Genomic DNA, 17,727 nt, shown 5'->3' with positions numbered 1-17,727 from the left:
ACCCGAGTGACTCCTCGGTCAATATCCAATAGCGGGACCTGGATGCCCATATTGGATCCTACATATTCTACGAAGATCTTATCGTTTGAACCTCAGTGCCAAGGATTCATATAATCCCGTATGTCATTCCCTTTGTCCTTCGGTATGTTACTTGCCCGAGATTTGATCGTCAGTATCCGCATACCTATTTCAATCTCGTTTTACCGTCCTAAAATTCTTGTCTTAAATTTCTCAAGATACAAATGTATCTAACACTAAAATGTGACTAGATACATTTGTATTTAGACAAATCTAAGACAAGAATTTTGGGACGGAGGAAGTACTTAATAAACATGATTAGTCGTGAGCTATGCTTCTAAATTGTATAAATATGCTTATGTTAAGTAGAGAGTACATGGCTTGATTCCATTGGGCAAAGAAAACATGGTGAATTGTGTATATGGAGGTGACACAAAACATGCATCTCCATGTTGGCTGCAACATTAGTTTGTTTCCATTTTCAATGTTCTATGGTTCCAGTTTGATAAAAACAGAAAATTGTTTAGAGCATCCATGCTTCCTAGGTCTCATATGTGTGCTTCTTATCAATTGATTGCACCACCACAGTTAAGCTTCTTAATTCAGTATTTTTGGGTTTAGGCACTGGCGTCTCACTTCGTATGTAAGTCCGCATTTCCATTATTTCATTCTATATGCTTGCATGCTTTTTGCATTATATACTTTTATGCTTCCTATCATAATAATATTAAGACAGAAATATTTTCAAGCCATTTTGTAGTTCATGAAGTTATGAGTTTCCGTACTATTTATTATTGCTTTGAAATGCCATTTTTTATGCTTCAGCCACACATGTTTTCATTGGTTATGCATCAAACATATATTTGCTTCTATGGTTCCAATGAAACCTGTTATGGCTTCAAACAGAGTCATCTTTTTTGCTTAGAGTCCTTTTCTAGTGATTTGGTTGATGTGTTTTGTGAGCTTATATATGCAACTCTCTCTTTTTGTTGGTGTAGATAGTGGACTGCTTCTTCTGCTCCTGGTAGTGAAGTTATATTTTGTGGTATGCACCAGCTCAAGGGCATGTCGCAGCGACAGCGCACCTTTCGGACATCATCGGATAGACGATGCGTACAATGGGGGGAGAGGGTGACACAAGGAAAATAGAAGTTACAGGGGATGTTGCTTCAGTGGGTTTAGGCACACTATGAATTGTTCTTTTCAGTTCTCTGGAAACATTTTGCGATCAAATAGAATTATAATATTTTTTTCCTAATTTCGTTTATGTTATATTGCACATACCATCGAAAGGAAGCACGACTACAATAGAAAGACACATGCCACCACTCAACAATTGGTCAGCATTATGCTAGCCGGCACAAAAGCTTATCATGCAAGAAAATTCAAATTCTTTTGGATGCATATTTTAATTTCTTTGAAAACAAAATTCCAATTTGTTTCAAACAAACACTATATTAGCAATATTTTCGTACTAAATTTTCTTGCTTCAACTACCAAAAACTGTATTTCAAATGCATCCATGCATGATTCACATCATAAAACGAATCAAGATACTGCTTGAAAAGTATGACAGATTTATGAAGTATCACCTATAGTGTAGGAAGCATTTTTATCATGTTGTGCAATCAAATATCAAACGGAAGGAAGCATCGTATGTACATAGAAACACACATGATTATACGAAATCCATCATATGGGAGGAACATGAACAAGTGAAATTTTCGTTTGAAAACTTCCAAGGTAGATATACCGTGTGTGATTATTCGTATATGGAAGCTATACATCTGAACATGAAAATGTAGGCGTTGTTGAACAGATGCATCCAAAATAACACTCAGTTAGCAGCGACAAATTAGCAATCGGAATAATCTAATCTCTCGCGCAGATCGGACGCATGCGATGCTTTCGATCCAATGATATACGACTAGTCTGATGGCTGCAAATTAGCAGTAGTCTGATGCCTATCGCTGCCCTTTTGTTATTCACTTGATGTAGAAGTGATGGCATTTTATGAGTTTTGATAAAAAGGTTGTTTTGGAGTACACTCGTGATAAATGTGGTGTTTTCAGCAATTTACTCGGCTGAGCCTCACACATTTTTGCTGTAGAATCGTGGATAGATGAGAGCCGTTAGATGCAGTTTGGACGGCAGAGATAGGCATATAGGGGCCAAGTCCTGCCGTGACTTGGCTCTGCAAGTTAGAGAATCCTCGTCCCCTCGCAGTCGCACGCACGCACCAACTTCCCACGGCATACACGAGGCGGCGGCGGCGGCGGCGGCGGTGATGGGAGGCGAGGGCGCCAGTTCAAGCGGCGGGGGGTTCCGCGCCAGGATAGATCACGTCCTGTACAGCGGAGAGAAGAAGCACGTCGTCGCAGGCATCGCCATCTTCGCCGCCATTTTCGGGGTTCCCTGGTACCTCATGACCCGAGGTATCGAATCCCTTCCTAGACACAAAAAGCCCAAATCCTTGGTCTTTCCCACCTCCTCCTATTACTGTGATGTTCTGTGTGCAATTTCGAAGAGTCGGCGGATTCACTTAGGCGAGTCCTATCTGTTGTGCAGCTCTCGCTGCTGAGAACTAGGGTTTGTTAGTTTCAGGCTTGGCGATTCGTGTTGCTGATGCTATCTCCTTTGTGCTTCTTGGATGGATTGGAACTCTGATAGTGAGGGAAAATGTTATAAATATTCGTTGTGCGGTGATAGTCAAAGCTAGTGATGTTCTCGTTAATTTTAACTTTTCTTCGGTCTTCGCATGCTTGAGATTTCAGGCCATCTGACTCTGCTGCAGTTGAAATCTGGACGAAATCATTTAATCGTAAGACTGATTTTCTGCAACTACGAACCTTCTTGGGATAAACATTTTTAATGCCTCTAGTTCTTTGTTCCTCTTAGGAACGACGTTTTCATTCCTCTACATGCCATCTTCAGCTGTCAAATTATTAGAAAACAAAAGTAGGAAACTGCTAGTACTGGAGGTCAGTCCTATATGCATATACCTTCCTGTTGGGTGATAAAACATATCATTTTTGCACCGTATTTCAATCAGTGAACATTTGTGGATTTATTTAGCACCATGAGACAGTTTGGCACAGAGAGAACATACTCCCTCTGTTCATAAATAGATGATGGTCTGGACATGATTACTCCCTCTGCCTGATATTTTTCACATGAACATGCTAATGTTCTTTTAAAAATTGGGATGTTATGAACTATTTTCCATTACAAAATTTTGTAGCATTAGTTCACATGATGAAACTAAATAAATCTAGGATGTGTGACTGTATTACATTCTAGGATGTACTGTTTGTAAAGTGTGATTGTATTACATTCTAGGATGCACTGTTTGTAAAGTGTGACTGTATTACATTCTAGGATGCACTGTTTGTAAAGCGCCCCTAAAGCGTCGCTAAGCGACGCTTAAACGTTAGAGCGCCCTCCGGGCTCAAAGCATCCGTCTTAGAGCATGATTAATAATACAACCAACAATCGGCTATAAGGAGTTGTCATGTCATATAGAGCCAACCTAATAGCCCGCATATACAATAGTAAGTTTTAGATGTGTACTACTTTAGGAGTAGTTGGCCCACCTTACAATCTCACAAAGTGTGTTGGGTCTCGTGCTGCAGCTGGCTACTCACCAAGAGCCCGCTTCTCTTCTCTCTCCTCCTCTCTCTCCTCCAACTAAGCAAGGATATAATATTTTAATCCTTATAGCCTGCTTATGTCACCTTATTGTACTTGCTCTTACACATTAAAGCGTCTAAAGGGCCTGCTTAGGCGTCCTGATTGGCGCTTTAGTGCAGAGAGGATGCCTTAGACTTGCCAGGCAGGGGAACAGAGATTTTCGGCGGGAAAGAAGGGCTGGGCGGGAAAACTGGTCTCATATGTGAAACAGTTACATGAAGGGAAAGAAAGAGAGAGAACCAAAACCAGAGCGTGCAAATCGCCAGGCTTTCAGCTCTCTCCTTTGGCAGCAGCTTCCTCCTCAGATCTGCACTAGCTTCCTCCTCTCCGGCCACAGCTCCTCCCCCTCCTCTACGGCTACAACTCCTCCCCCGTTCCTCTTATGCAACCACAATGTATAGCTCCTGCCCTCTCTTCTCCCCCTTCCACTCCCTTTGCTCTCTCTTCCGTGCTCAGACCTGCACCAGCTTGTCATGCCTTTCCTGCTTTGTTATGTGTTATGCTATGCACAACTCCTCTGCTGTTAGGTGTTGTTGCTGCCTCTCTTATAGTAGTTGGCTAGTTGCTTACTGCATAGTGGATGGATTAGAATAATGGCTACTAATGCATATGTGCTCGCTGGTGGATCATAATCAAGGTATGTATGTCTCACTAAATGGTACTCTATTCTGCTGCCCATCAAGTTCAGAGTCTGTCTAAAGCGTCGCCTTGCTTTACGCTTTAGCGCTTAAGCAGTGATGCGCCCCCCTAGCGCCTCACTTCGCCTTACCGCTTTAAAAACATTGCTAGGATGTTGTCTATTTAATGGAGGTAGTATGTACTTGAGATGTTTCCTTAGGCTTTCCGTTTTAGTATGTGCACTTCAACAATGAAACAGGAAGCTAGTTTTTTGGGCACAGCTTTGTCACTTTCGCTCATTTGGCTATCAATCAAGTAGAGTATGCATTGTTATAAAATTACGCAGTACTAACAAAATATATAGTTGCATACATTGTACTTGATTTGCCATTGTGCCTTGGTTTCATAACGTTGTAATGTTGTATTGAAATCCACAACCTCCCTTAATATGTGGCCACAGGCATTCTGTGTACAGATGAGTGAACAATTATGTCTGTTTTTCCTTGTAATATTGTATGTCATAAAGGTATAGATTTACCATTAAATCATAAGCGCATAATTATATGGTATGCAAATAGTTAAGCACAAAGCTTGTAGTAGGTTTTACAAATATAGCGTTACCACTATCTACTCTCAATCTCTTATGAACCATGTTATATGGCACACTATATCAACCGTTTAGTGACACAGGCTTCACATTCACATGACACAGCACCAATGACAAGAAAAATAGCATCGCTGCCTTCACCAGTCATCCTATGTTCTTTATCATCTAACCTTGATTTCTGTAAGTGCCATGATGTGTAGTATACATGCACCTGATAGGCAATTCCTGCCCTAATTCTTGGTAAAAAAAGGGTCTAGTCTACAATTTTGATCACTTCTGGTGCAGCACACTGCCGTGTTTTCTGGTTGGGACAACGCATAGCACCATCAAGTGTTTAAACATCTCTAATTTGAATCTGTTATATGGTTGGAAGGTGCTGAAACGTAGATATGATTATTCTGTTTCCTTTAAATAGCCTAATCTGATTAAGATTGGATATGCTATGGTCTAGATTGGGTTATTGATGTACACCGGTTAATGTTTCTGTTGGATTTCAATGTGCTATCGTTGCTCTGTCTCTGGTAGGGTTATGGTGGAAAGGGCAAAGGTGTTTACATGTGTGGATTATGTTTGAGAAGATGTAGTGCATCATGTCCGACTTATTTGTTTCACAGGCTCAGCCTTGTATATTTAGGTGGTAGGCACAGTGATGATGCACTATTGCTGCCATATATTGGCTGTTACTATATGTTGGAGCAATATAAGAAGTCAGTCACATGCTTTGCTTTCTGGTTGCCATTGTTGCATCTATTGTTTTCTTTGTCTCTGTAAATACTTTAAGATTCCATTCCTTAGCCTAGTCTCAAACATAGTTTTCTATTTTGGGATGAAATCTTTGGCGTCAGCTAAAATGATAGATACGAATTTAGCGAATAAAGTCTCCATTGAGGGTAAGGAACTGTCCCCAGTTTCATCATCTTTGATCCAGGTCTATTATGTGTGTGACTTCTTTTATGATTTCAGCTGCTGACAATTCTTAGTTTCTAGCGCATTCCGAAGGCTTGATCAATGTTTAAATATAGGAAAACCTATTACAAGTTTGAATTTTTATACTTACTGCAAGTGGTCATTTTTATAGTTACTGAATGAAGTTTAACCTTCAGTGTCATGGGGATGAACTTCTGTGTCTTGTGTTTACACGATGTTAGGTGTGAACGTGGGAATTAAAAGCCTTCAGTTGATAGATAGCTATGTGATGCTTGACCTGTCCTGTGATATTGGTATAATAAGTTTGAATTCATAGCATCATAGCACACACGTCTCTATATTTTTATCAATTTTCTGCATTCATCACCACTAAAACATCAGGTGGGAGTATGAGTTACAATCCAGCTTGATCGTCCAAATGATGCTTTGGCCATTGGATCACTATTCTGCCTGCTTCAAAGCATTTTCTTTGTAGATATATAAACCAGCCAGGAAGTTAGCACTACATTTTTTCATTTACTCCTTTTGGTACCGGACAACTTGCTTGATTCCAATATATCTCATGAATTTCAGGGGCAAAGCATGACTCTCATCAAGATTATGTGGAGCGAGCTAACAAGGCGAGGTCGGATAGGCTTTCTTCTGGACAGCCATCACTGAAAGAATGAAGGAGCTGTCTCAGCCGGCCCCAGATTGCCCAACCTCTGCATATGCAGTTTGCATTATGAATCTGAAGGCTTAATCTTGTGACAAATAAACAGACCTTGTATGTTCCTCGTGTCGGCAGCCATGGGAGAAACGTAGTGTTATTGTAATACAGTAACAGTAGAAATTTTGTTCGCGGAAATCTCATAGTAGTCTTTTTTGCTATTCTAGGAGGAGACGATGGACAACAAATCATGATATTTTTGTTGCACGAATTGCAGTCCGGAGCCAACTCTTGTTTGTATTCCACTGGAAGAGAGAGTGTATGCTAATTTTGTGTAGACGTTACGGGCTGGTAGAGGATCAATGCACAGTGCGTTGTTTTGAGGCTGTTGATGGCACCGTGGGAGACGGTCGGCGTCGGGCAGAGTAGAGGTGGCGGCAGAGGGTGTCGGGAGGTGGAAGAAAAACGGGATCGATAGAGAGCTGTGAGTGTGAGGGGTGGCATCTAGTCCAGCGAAAAGACAAAATCACCCCCGATCGAGGGTGAAGTTGCGTGGTACCACCGTGAAACGATCCCCTGCAGTCGAGGTTGTCCAGGGCGTGATCTGATGGCCCAAAGTAGACCCGGGCATGGACAGCCCGAAAGACTAAGAACAATGTCAACCGCGTGACACATTTTGTCCGTGCGTGTCTTTTTACATCACTATAAAAAAAATAATGATCCAACGCGTCGATTTAAATAATGATCCAACGCGTCGATTTAAAACTAAATGATATCCGTCAGTGTTGACGCATTTCTGATTTAAATTTGAACCGAATTTGCATCCTCGCGGACGCGAATCGGACGCGCCCCGCGTCCTCTCTGTGTCCATCGCAGGTTCACCAATCGGCCACACAAATATTTCAATCCAATCATTTGAATCTTGATCTCTAGCCTCTCCAAAGTGCTTTCCACCAAATCAACCTCTCCTATCCATACATATTATGTGTGAGAGAGATTTGTGTTGAGGAGACTATCTTTGGAAGCACAATAGCAAAGAGCTCATTGATCTACCCCATCTATTACCTTTTGGTGGGTGGTGCCTCCTAGATTGGTTAGGTGTCGCCTGGGAGCCTCCTACTTCGTGTTGTGGAGTTGAACCAAGATGTTTGTAAGGGCAAGGAGATCGCCTACTTCGTGAAGATCTACCGTGAGTAAGGCTAGTCCTCCGTGGACGGAAGCCGTGGTGGTATAGACACAGCCTCTTCTTTGTGGATCCTTCGTGGGTGGAGCCCTTTGTGGACTCTCGCAGCCTTTACCCTCCGTGGGTGGAGCCCTTCGTGGATTCTCGCAGCCTTTACCCTCAGTGGGTGGAGCCCTCCGTGGACTCTCGCAGCCTTTACCCTTCGTGGGTTGAATCTCCACTAACATGGACGTACGATAGCGCCACCTATCGGAACCATGCCAAAAATCGACGTGTCAACCTCATGCGTTTGATCTCCCTGCCTTACTTCTCTATTTACACTTGCATGTTTACTTTCCGCTGCTATACTATTAGAAGTGCATGTGTAGGGTGTATTTGACTTGTCATAACTGTCGTAGTTGCCTCTCAAGTAAAATTGGGAAAAAGGCAAAAATATAACCTTGTCAAGTAGTCTAATCACCCCTCTCTAGACATACTTTCGATCTTAGAGAATCTCAAACATGCATGTAGATGCCCCCTTTTGTCCCACTGTTGACACGAGGGTCATGGATCAATTACAATTAACCATAACATGATTGTGGGCATTAAACATTAACAAAGGCTAATTAAAATTGATTTACATGACTAATTATTGCTCTTTGAGTCAATTAGAATATTACATGATCATTAATAAAGGACAATTAGCATGGACAACACGCATATGAGACTAACTAGATGCAAAATGAATTATTCTTAGACATGAATTGATAATTATGATATTGATTTGTTGTCATAGAATAGGGTCCTAGTACAATCATAGAGGCGATTGATATGATTGTTGTGTAAATTAGCATCACTAGGATGCTTCAAATATGATATGATTGCATAGAACACCCAAGAGCATCAACAAAGAGGGGTTTAGGGATATTTTACTTGTCACCAAAGTTGACATGATGGGCTCGATGCATGCGAGATGTAGGGATAACGTAGTTGAAGTTGATGATCTCCTCGACGTCCTGATTCCTTCATGGCACCACTTGCATTGACCGGAAACAATGACGACAGCTGGGTTAAGTCTTCCCATTGCTGCAGCATCTCTAAGACAGGATAGAATTTTGGGAATATGATGAGGAGAGTGAACTTGACATGAATGAATGAATCTCGTAGGGAGCGCCTTCTCACGTATTCCTTTTTACAGCGCTGTGCAACATGACACCTAAACCATAAGTTTGTTTGGGTGCCACCAATCAGGGAGCATCAGTCGGAAACGAGGTGCACATACGTTGGTGCTTGGACCTCTCTTTTAACGTTAATCTCCGCCTTCTATGTTAGGCTATTAAATCTAACTGCATGTTTAGCCGTCAAATCAAAACCAATGGTACTCCTTTCTGGTTCTTTCTACTCTGGAGAAGTCAAACTTCGTAAAATTTGATCATATTTATATGAAACAAATATAATATCTACAATACTAAAGTTGCTTTTTTCCGCTAGTACGCAAAGCTTGTGTATCATTTCATTGATAGAAGAAGTTAGAACAAGTACAAAGTAAGGTACAACACATGACACAAACACAAGAGGTGTGAACACAGTGTCCACAGCAGAGTGACATGGGATGCTCGGCCCAAACAAGATAAAACCACAGCTAAACTCGCCATCCTAAGAAGTAGCTCAAACCAACACCAAGACAATCGACATCATCAGATCCAGGTCCGAGGACACCACCAGCAACCAAGACGGCGCCTTCACGATGGAGTACGACGTCGAGACACCATCGCCATCCGATCCGAAAGATCAGAGCTAGGGTTTCCTCTGATGCTTGAAGAAGGGCCCAGATAATGACAATGACAGTGCCTCCGAGAAGGGAAAGGCACCCACGGGTGCCGCTGCTACCAGCATAGAATGCAAAGATTTCGAGCAATCCCAAGTCGTCGAAGCATGAGTCGGAGAACAGGAAGTCGGGCATAGGCCGGAACCACGAACATAGGAAGGGGAGTCATGCCCACCGATGAAGAGGCAACGGGCGTCACTGGACGTGCAAGTAACGAAGCGACGGAGGGACAAACGGGGCACAAAGGTGGATGGCTAGGCGGATAAGGGGCGATGGGGGATGCGGTGGTTGCCAGAGGCCTGAGCGAACTGAGATCTCGAGGATAACACAGATGCAAGTCACCGGGGCCGGAGTAGTAAGGACGTTGGCGAGCCCAAGGAGCCAGAACGGGGCGCAACTCTTGGAAAGCACCGAAATCAAAGACACGCCGCGATGAATGGTCAACCCAAGGCACCAGCAGGGTGGGGATGCGGAGGTGTGAAAAGGACGTGGATGTCGCCTAGAGGGGGGGGTGAATAGGCGCTTTAAAATAGTTAAGGTTTAGGCTTGAACAAATGCGGAATAAAACTAATCGTTTAATAAGTCAAGCACAAAACCTACAACAACTAGGCTCACCTATGTGCACCAACAACTTATGCTAAGCAAGATAAACAACTAAGTGATAGCAAGATATATTACAATAAAGAATATGTCTATCACAAAGTAAAGTGCATAAGTAAAGGGTTCGGGTAAGAGATAACCGAGGCACGGGGAGACGATGATGTATCCCGAAGTTCACACCCTTGCGGATGCTAATCTCCGTTAGAGCGGTGTGGAGGCACAATGCTCCCCAAGATGCCACTAAGGCCACCGTAATCTCCTCACGCCCTCGCACAATGCAAGATGCCGTGATTCCACTAAGGGACCCTTGAGGGCGGTCACCGAACCCGTACAAATGGCAACCCTTGGGGGCGGTCACCGAACCCGTACAAATGGCAACCCTTGGGGGCGGTCACCGAACCCGTACACGTGGCAACCCTTGGGGGCGGTTACCGGTACCCGTACAAATTGCTCGGGGCAATCTCCACAACCTTATTGGAGACCCCGACGCTTCCCGGAGCTTCACACCACAATGATTGAGCTCCGAGACACCACCAAGCTTCTAGGACGCCAAAGCATCCACGAAGAACAATATCAAGGGTACTAAGTACCGAAGGTAGTAAGCTTCTCAACTTCTCACTTCCACGTATCACCGTGGAGAACTCAAACCGATGCAACTAATGTAAAGGCAAGAACACACGAAGTGGTCGAGTCCCTCACACTCAAATCCCTCCACAACAACAAGCTATGGAGAAATATGAGAGGAAGAACAAGGAGCTCACAAAGAACTCCAAGATCAAGATCCAAGGGGTTCCCCTCACATAGAGGAGAAAGTGATTGGTGGAGATGTGGATCTAGATCTCCTCTCTCTTTTCCCTCAAGAACAAGCAAGAATCATTGGAGGGATTGAGAGTAATCAAGCTCTAAGAATGTCAACAATGGAGGTAGAACAAGAGCTCAACAGGATAGCAAAAACCAAGGGGGAAGAAGACCCCCTTTATATAGTGGGGGAAGGAATCAGACCGTTACCCCCACTTTCTGCCCGAGCTCCAGCGGTACTACCGCTGGCTTCAGCGGTACTACCGCTGGCACTCCAGCGGTACTACCGCTGGTACTCCAGCGGTACTACCGCTAGCTAGCGGTACTACCGCTGGCTGCAGCGGTACTACCGCCGGCACTCCAGCGGTACTACCGCCGGCACTCCAGCGGTACTACCGCTGGCCCCTGGTAGTGCAACGGCACTACCACCGCCAAGAAAGTCTTCGCAAAAAGGTCCGTCCACGAACAACCGCTAGGCAGGCGGTACTAAGCTCCTGGAGCGGTACTACCGCTGACCAGGGGCGGTACTACCGCGAGCCAGTGGTACTACCGCTAGGGCCAGCGGTACTACCGCCAACTCTAGCGGTACTACCGCTCGCCACTGAAACAACCATAGCTTTCGCATACGAGCTCCGAATCGAGCAAACCCAAGCTTGTTGGATTCAGGACGACAAGGGCTATCCAAACAGTGACTGGAAATCTCAAGACCATGCGGTTATGAATATGCCAAAGATATAGAGATGTGAGATCTCTATGAATGAAGAACCGGCAAAAACTCCAACATCGAAAACATCATAGTAGATGCATATGGACTCCATTTTCGATGAACTCGAGCTTGTCATGAAGATGACCATAAGATCTAAAACTCACAAAGAGAAACACCAACTAAGAACCAAGAAGTATGATGCAAGGATGCAAATGGTTTGAGCTCTCAACGAACGATACGATCAAGCTACTCACTTGAGAGCCCCCCTTGATAGAACAACAATCTATCCTAACCAGAAAACCTATCAAGGGCAAACCTATACCTTGCACCTCATCCTCTTGAGCTAGATGATGATGATCTTGGCTTCCTCAAGATGGACCACCTTTCTTGATTGTGTTGGCTTGATGAATACTAGTTGATTGCTCCCCCATACTCACTATGGGTGAGCCACTCTTCAGCATATCTTCACAAGTCCATTGCCACCATAATGGACGACAAGCTTCAAGCATGCTATCTTCGTGCTGATCCACTTGAACTTGCACGTCGCAATCTTGATGACGATCACAACTTGACGTCATACTCCATGGGTTGTATGAGATCTTCCCTTTGACGCAAGCTCATGGAAACACACCTAACCCCCACATAGAACTCTCACGAAGACCATGGGTTAGTACACAAACACGTAATGGACAATGCTTACCATACCATGGGATCACTTGATCCCTCTCGGTACATCTTGTACGCTTTGTGTGTTGATCATCTTGGTTTACTCTTTGTCTGAGATCTTGATCAACCATTGATGATGATCACAACTTGACGTCATACTCCATGGGTTGTATGAGATCTTCCTTTTGACGCAAGCCCATGTAAACACACCTAACCCCCACATAGAATGCTCACGAAGACCATGGGTTAGTACACAAACACGTAATGGACAATGCTTACCATACCATGGGATCACTTGATCCCTCTTGGTACATCTTGTACGCTTTGTGTGTTGATCATCTTGATTTACTCTTTGTCTGAGATCTTGATCAACCATGTCTCTCTATGACCATTCTTTGGATAATACCTTGGATACCATCTTGGTCATCATATAAACTCCTTGAACCCAACAGATGGACTTCAAGAAGTGCCTATGGACAAATCCATACCATGGGATCACTTGATCCCTCTCGGTACATCTTGTAGGCTTTGTGTGTTGATCATATTGATTTACTCTTTGTCTGAGATCTTGATCAACCATGCGTCTCTATGACCATTCTTTGGATAATACCTTGAATACCATCTTGGTCATCATATAAACTCCTTGAACCCAACAGATGGACTTCAAGAAGTGCCTATGGACAAATCCTATAAATGTAACTTAAGGCAACCATTAGTCCATAGGAATTGTCATCAAGTACCAAAACCACATATGGAGATATATGCTCAATATATGCTCCAACAAGGTGCCGCATCACTCGCGAGCCGTAGGAGCTGGAGAACGCAGTTCCCGAGGCTTGTCGGCCCGGGCTGCGCAGACCGGCGATGGACGTTGGGAGGGGTGCAGGTCCATGGCTTCCGGGTTGGACACGCCCCTGCCGGGTGGGGGTGGAGACGGGTGGAGGAGCGCACGCACACAGCCAAGGCTCGGCCGGCTCATGACAGAGGACGCCACCGCCGGGCAGTGTAAGAATGAGAGAGAGAGGTTTTTGGATCCACAATTTATTCAACGAATAATAGTAGCATATATATACATGCGGTAGATCTTATCCTAGCTAACAGAACGCCTGAGAGGCAGGCTATCGTGGAGAGGATAGCGTGCGAGAGGCGTTAGGATCCTGCGTAACCGGAGGAGCGTGGGCTGCGTCGTGGAGAGAGACGCAGCGCATGCGATAAGGCCGGCCGCTGGAGAGAGACCCGGCTGCATGCGATGAAGCCGTAACCGCCAAGCCAGGAGGTGGAGCTGCATGCAGGGAGAGGGGCCGGCTGCATGTGATGAAGCGGCTGCATGCAAAGCAGTAGCCATGCCTTACGTAGTCTGTTTCAACACCCCCTCGTAGTCGATGCGTCGCCGTCAGAGATGCAGAGGCTGGAACGAAACTCCCGGAACGTCGTCGGCGGGAGCCCCTTGGTCATGACGTCGGCGAACTGCTGAGCCGTGGGAACATGAAGTACCCGAACGTGCCCAAGCGCCACCTTCTCACGGACGAAGTGGATGTCGAGCTCGATGTGCTTGGTACGACGATGGTGAACGGGGTTGGCAGAGAGATACACCGCCGAAACATTGTCGCAGTAGACCACCGTCGTTTTGGCGACGCCGCAGTGGAGCTCGGTGAGGAGTTGACGTAGCCAGGAGCACTCGGCGACGGCGTTGGCGACGACACGGTACTCGGCCTCCGCACTAGAGCGAGACACGGTGGGTTGCCGTTTAGACGACCACGACACCAGCGAAGGCCCCATGTAGATGCAGTAGCCGGAAGTAGAGCGGCGGGTGTCCGGGCAGCCGGCCGAGTCGGCGTCGGAGTATGCCACGATGTCGAGTGACGAGGAAGCAGATAGTGTGAGGCCGAGAGAAGGGGAGTCGCGGACATACCGCAAGATCCGCTTAACCAAGGTCCAGTGCACGTCGCGCGGAGCATGCATGTGAAGACAGACCTGCTGCACGGCGTACTGAAGATCGGGACGAGTAAGCGTCAGGTACTGGAGGGCACCGACAATGTTGCGATAGAAGGAGGCATCGGAGAAAGGCACGCCTGCCTGCCCCGAGACCTTGCCGGTGGTGTTGATGGGTGTAGACGCTGGCTTGCAGTCGGACATGCCTGCACGATCCAGGAGCTCGAGAGCGTACTTCCTCTGGCAGAGAAAGAAGCCATCGTGACGGCGCGCGACTTCCACGCCAAGGAAGTAGTGGAGCGGCCCGAGATCCTTCAAGACGAACTCGCGTTGAAGGAGGCCGACGATATGACGAAGAAGAGCGTCGGTAGAGGCGGTCAGGACGATGTCATCAACGTACAGGAGGAGGTAGGCCGTGGCATCGCCGCGGCGATAGACGAACAGCGATGCATCGGACCGAGTGATGACGAAGCCGACGCCGACCAGGAACGCAGCGATGCGTTGGTACCAGGCGCGCGGGGCCTGTTTGAGGCCGTAGAGGGAGCGAGAGAGGAGGCAGACGTCGTCGGGGCGGGAGGAGTCGACGAAGCCGGCCGGTTGCTGGCAGTACACCTGCTCCGTCAGGTGCCCATGCAGGAAGGCATTGGTGACATCAAGCTGGTGAACGGCCCAGCGGCGCGAGACGGCAAGCTGAAGGACGCAACGAATCGTGCGGGGCTTCACAACAGGGGCAAAAGTGTCGGTGAAGTCGAGCCCCGCGCGTTGTCGAAAGCCACGGACGACCCAGCGGGCCTTGTAGCGTTCCAGAGAGCCGTCGGGGCGGAGCTTGTGCCGAAACACCCACTTGCCGCTGATGATGTGGGCACGCGGTGGGCGAGGGACGAGCTGCCAGGTGCGGTTGAGAAGCAGGGCGTCGTACTCAGCCTGCATGGCGGCACGCCAGTGGGGATCCCGGAGCGCCGAGTGGACAGACGTAGGAAGTGGTGAAGGAGAGGCGGTTGTGGCGGCGCAGACGTACTCGTCGGAGGGGTAGCGCTGATTGGGACGGCGAACGCCAGCGCGGGCGCGGGTAAGGACGCTTGGTGGTGTAGAGGGCGGGGCGTCTACCCCGGGGCTGGACGAGGAAGGGGCCGGTGCCGCAGAGACCGTGGACGGAGAGGTAGACGACCCGGAGGGCGGAGAAGACTGGGCCGCGCCACCTATGGGGGCCGGCGAAGAAGCCGCCGCCGCCGCTGGGGAGGAGGCAGGAGCAGGTGACGACGGGGCGGGGGCAGCCGCCCCCGCTGAAGTAGACGACGGGGCGGGGGCAGCCGCCCCCGCTGAAGTAGACGACGTCGCGTCTGGACGTCGAGGACCACCGCGCGGGGCAGCCGTTGGTGCCGGCAGGAGGAGCACTGAAGAGCGTCGTGGCGCAGCCGGCGGGAGCGCGGGTGCTGGTGAAGAGCCGAGAGCCTGCTGAAACAAGAAGACCGATTCGTCAAAGAAGACATGCCTGGAGATGAGAACGCGCCCAGAGGCCGGGTGGAAGCAACGGAACCCCTTGGTGTTGGGAGGGTAACCGAAGAAGACGCAGGGAACGGACCAGGGAGCGAGCTTGTGTGGGGAGGTGGCGAGGAGATTGGGGTAGCAGAGGCACTCGAAGACCTGAAGGTTGTCGTAGGAGGGAGGATGTCCGAAGAAGAGGTGGTAGGGAGTGAAATTGCCGCGAGTGCGGCAAGGACAGATGTTGAGGGTGTGTGTGGCGGTCGCGAGCGCCTCGGGCCAGTAGGCCAGAGGGACGGCGGCGTTCAGGAGTAGTGCACGGACGGCGTCGTTGAGAGTGCGGAGAACACGCTCGGCACGCCCGTTTTGCTGGGATGTATACGGGCATGTGAGGCGGAGGATGGCGCCGTGCGTGGAAAGCAAGGAGTGAACACCATGGTTGTCGAATTCCCGCCCGTTGTCGGTTTGAAGGCCGAGGATGGGACGAGAAAATTGTGTACTAACGAACGCGAAGAAGGAAGTGAGCGTAGAAAGCACATCCGATTTGTTGCGGAGAGGGAAAGTCCAGACATAATGCGAGAAATCGTCAAGAAGAACGAGGTAGTATTGAAAACCAGAATTGCTTATTATCGGGGAGGTCCATACATCACAGTGCAACAACTCAAAGGGAAAGCTAGAGACATGAGTAGAAGAAGAAAAAGGGAGACGGGTGCTCTTGCCCAAGCGACAAGCAGAACAAGAGTGGGGAGCACTTTTATTACAAAGAAAAGAGCTGCTACGAAGAAGATGTTGCATAGTGGAGACGCCGGGGTGCCCTAGCCTAGCATGCCAGAGGTCAACACCGGCGAGCAGGGCGACAGGAGCGTGGTTGGGGAGCGACGGCCGAAGCTGGTAGAGGTCGCCGGGGCTATCACAGCGGAGGAGCACCGTCTTGGTCTGCATGTCCTTAACAGAGAAACCGAAGGGATCAAATTCAAGAGAAACGGAATTCTGACGAGTAAGAGCACGAACGGAAACGAGATTAGTAACGAGATGTGGAGAGACAAGGACGTCATAAAGCTTAAGAGGAGAATCAGAGGAGAGGGAGAGAGCACCGCGGTGGGTGATGGGAAGGGAGGAGCCATCCCCGACCGCGATGCGAGTCGAAGTGAGAAAGGGTTGGGAGTGGGAAAGAATACCGGGGTGGGACGCCATGTGGGAGGAGGTGCCGGTGTCCATGAACCAGTCGCCGTTGCCAGAGTAGGCGGCCTGCGAGGGGGCCTGGTGCAGAGCCGCCAGGAGGGCGGGATCCGGCGTTGCTGACGGACCGCCGGAGTGGCGGAGCCAGTGCGCCGGAGGCGCTGGGGGCCAGGTGTTGGGAGGCGGCGAGGGGTAGCCACTGGGTGCAGGCGCGGCCAGCAGGGCCTGGTGACTGGCTGGACGTGAGCCCGGAATGCCAGGGTGCGGGGCACGCGTAGGAGGAAGAGCAGGCATGGACTATGCCAGTCCATGGGTTGACCCCGCCGAACCATGGGGCAGGCGCAGGGCCAGGAGAGGCAGCAGAGCGCCCGACAGGAGTGGTGCCGGCGGCGCGGGGGCGGCCGTCAGGGCCCCTCTTCTTCTTGCGAGCGTGGCCTGGTGGAGAGGAGCCTGTCGCAGGAGACGGCGCGGTGGGCGCCGGGGGAGGCGCCGCCGGAGAGGTGGTGCGCGCGGCGAGGGCGGCCTGGGAGCGTTGCAGGGACGACTAGCGCATCCGCCGTTCCTCGAGGCGCAAATAGTTGACGGCGCGAGCGAACGTCGGTTCGGTGAGGAGGTTGAGGTTGGAGGCGGCGTTGGCGTAGTTCGAACCGAGCCCACGAATAAGGTTCGTGAGCATGGTGGCGTCGGAGACCGGAGCGCCGACGTCGCGGAGCTCGTCGGCGAGTACCTTGAGATGAAGGCAGTAGTCGAAGAGCCCCATCCCTTCCTGGGAGAGGCTGTAGAACTCCGTGGTGAGAAGCACTTGGCGCTGGAGCTGGTTGTCGAGGAAGAGCTGGCAGATGGACGTCCAGACGCCGAGCGCCGA

At 48.6% G+C, this 17,727-nt stretch overlaps 1 protein-coding gene across 1 annotated transcript; it reads left to right on the top strand.

The window, feature by feature from the left end:
- Positions 1-2,219: 2,219 nt before the first annotated feature.
- Positions 2,220-6,780, top strand: LOC123427237. The gene is made up of 2 exons (XM_045111234.1): positions 2,220-2,453; positions 6,434-6,780. Exons 1-2 carry the CDS (start codon positions 2,306-2,308, stop codon positions 6,526-6,528), a joined length of 243 nt encoding a protein of 80 aa, XP_044967169.1. The 5' UTR covers positions 2,220-2,305; the 3' UTR covers positions 6,529-6,780.
- The last annotated feature ends 10,947 nt before the right edge of the window (positions 6,781-17,727 follow it).

This window comes from Hordeum vulgare, chromosome 2H, assembly GCF_904849725.1.
Source record: "Hordeum vulgare subsp. vulgare chromosome 2H, MorexV3_pseudomolecules_assembly, whole genome shotgun sequence".
NCBI classification, from domain to species: Eukaryota; Viridiplantae; Streptophyta; class Magnoliopsida; order Poales; family Poaceae; genus Hordeum; species Hordeum vulgare.
This window is presented reverse-complemented; position numbering and strand designations above follow the sequence as displayed.

What these genes read in the sequence shown, in the direction of transcription:
- LOC123427237 (XM_045111234.1), top strand. Translation starts at nt 2,306, where the DNA reads ATGGGAGGCGAGGGCGCCAGTTCAAGCGGCGGGGGGTTCCGCGCCAGG. An exon ending in CTGGTACCTCATGACCCGAG is followed by an intron (nt 2,454 to 6,433) that starts GTATCGAATCCC and finishes CATGAATTTCAG; the next exon opens with GGGCAAAGCATGACTCTCAT.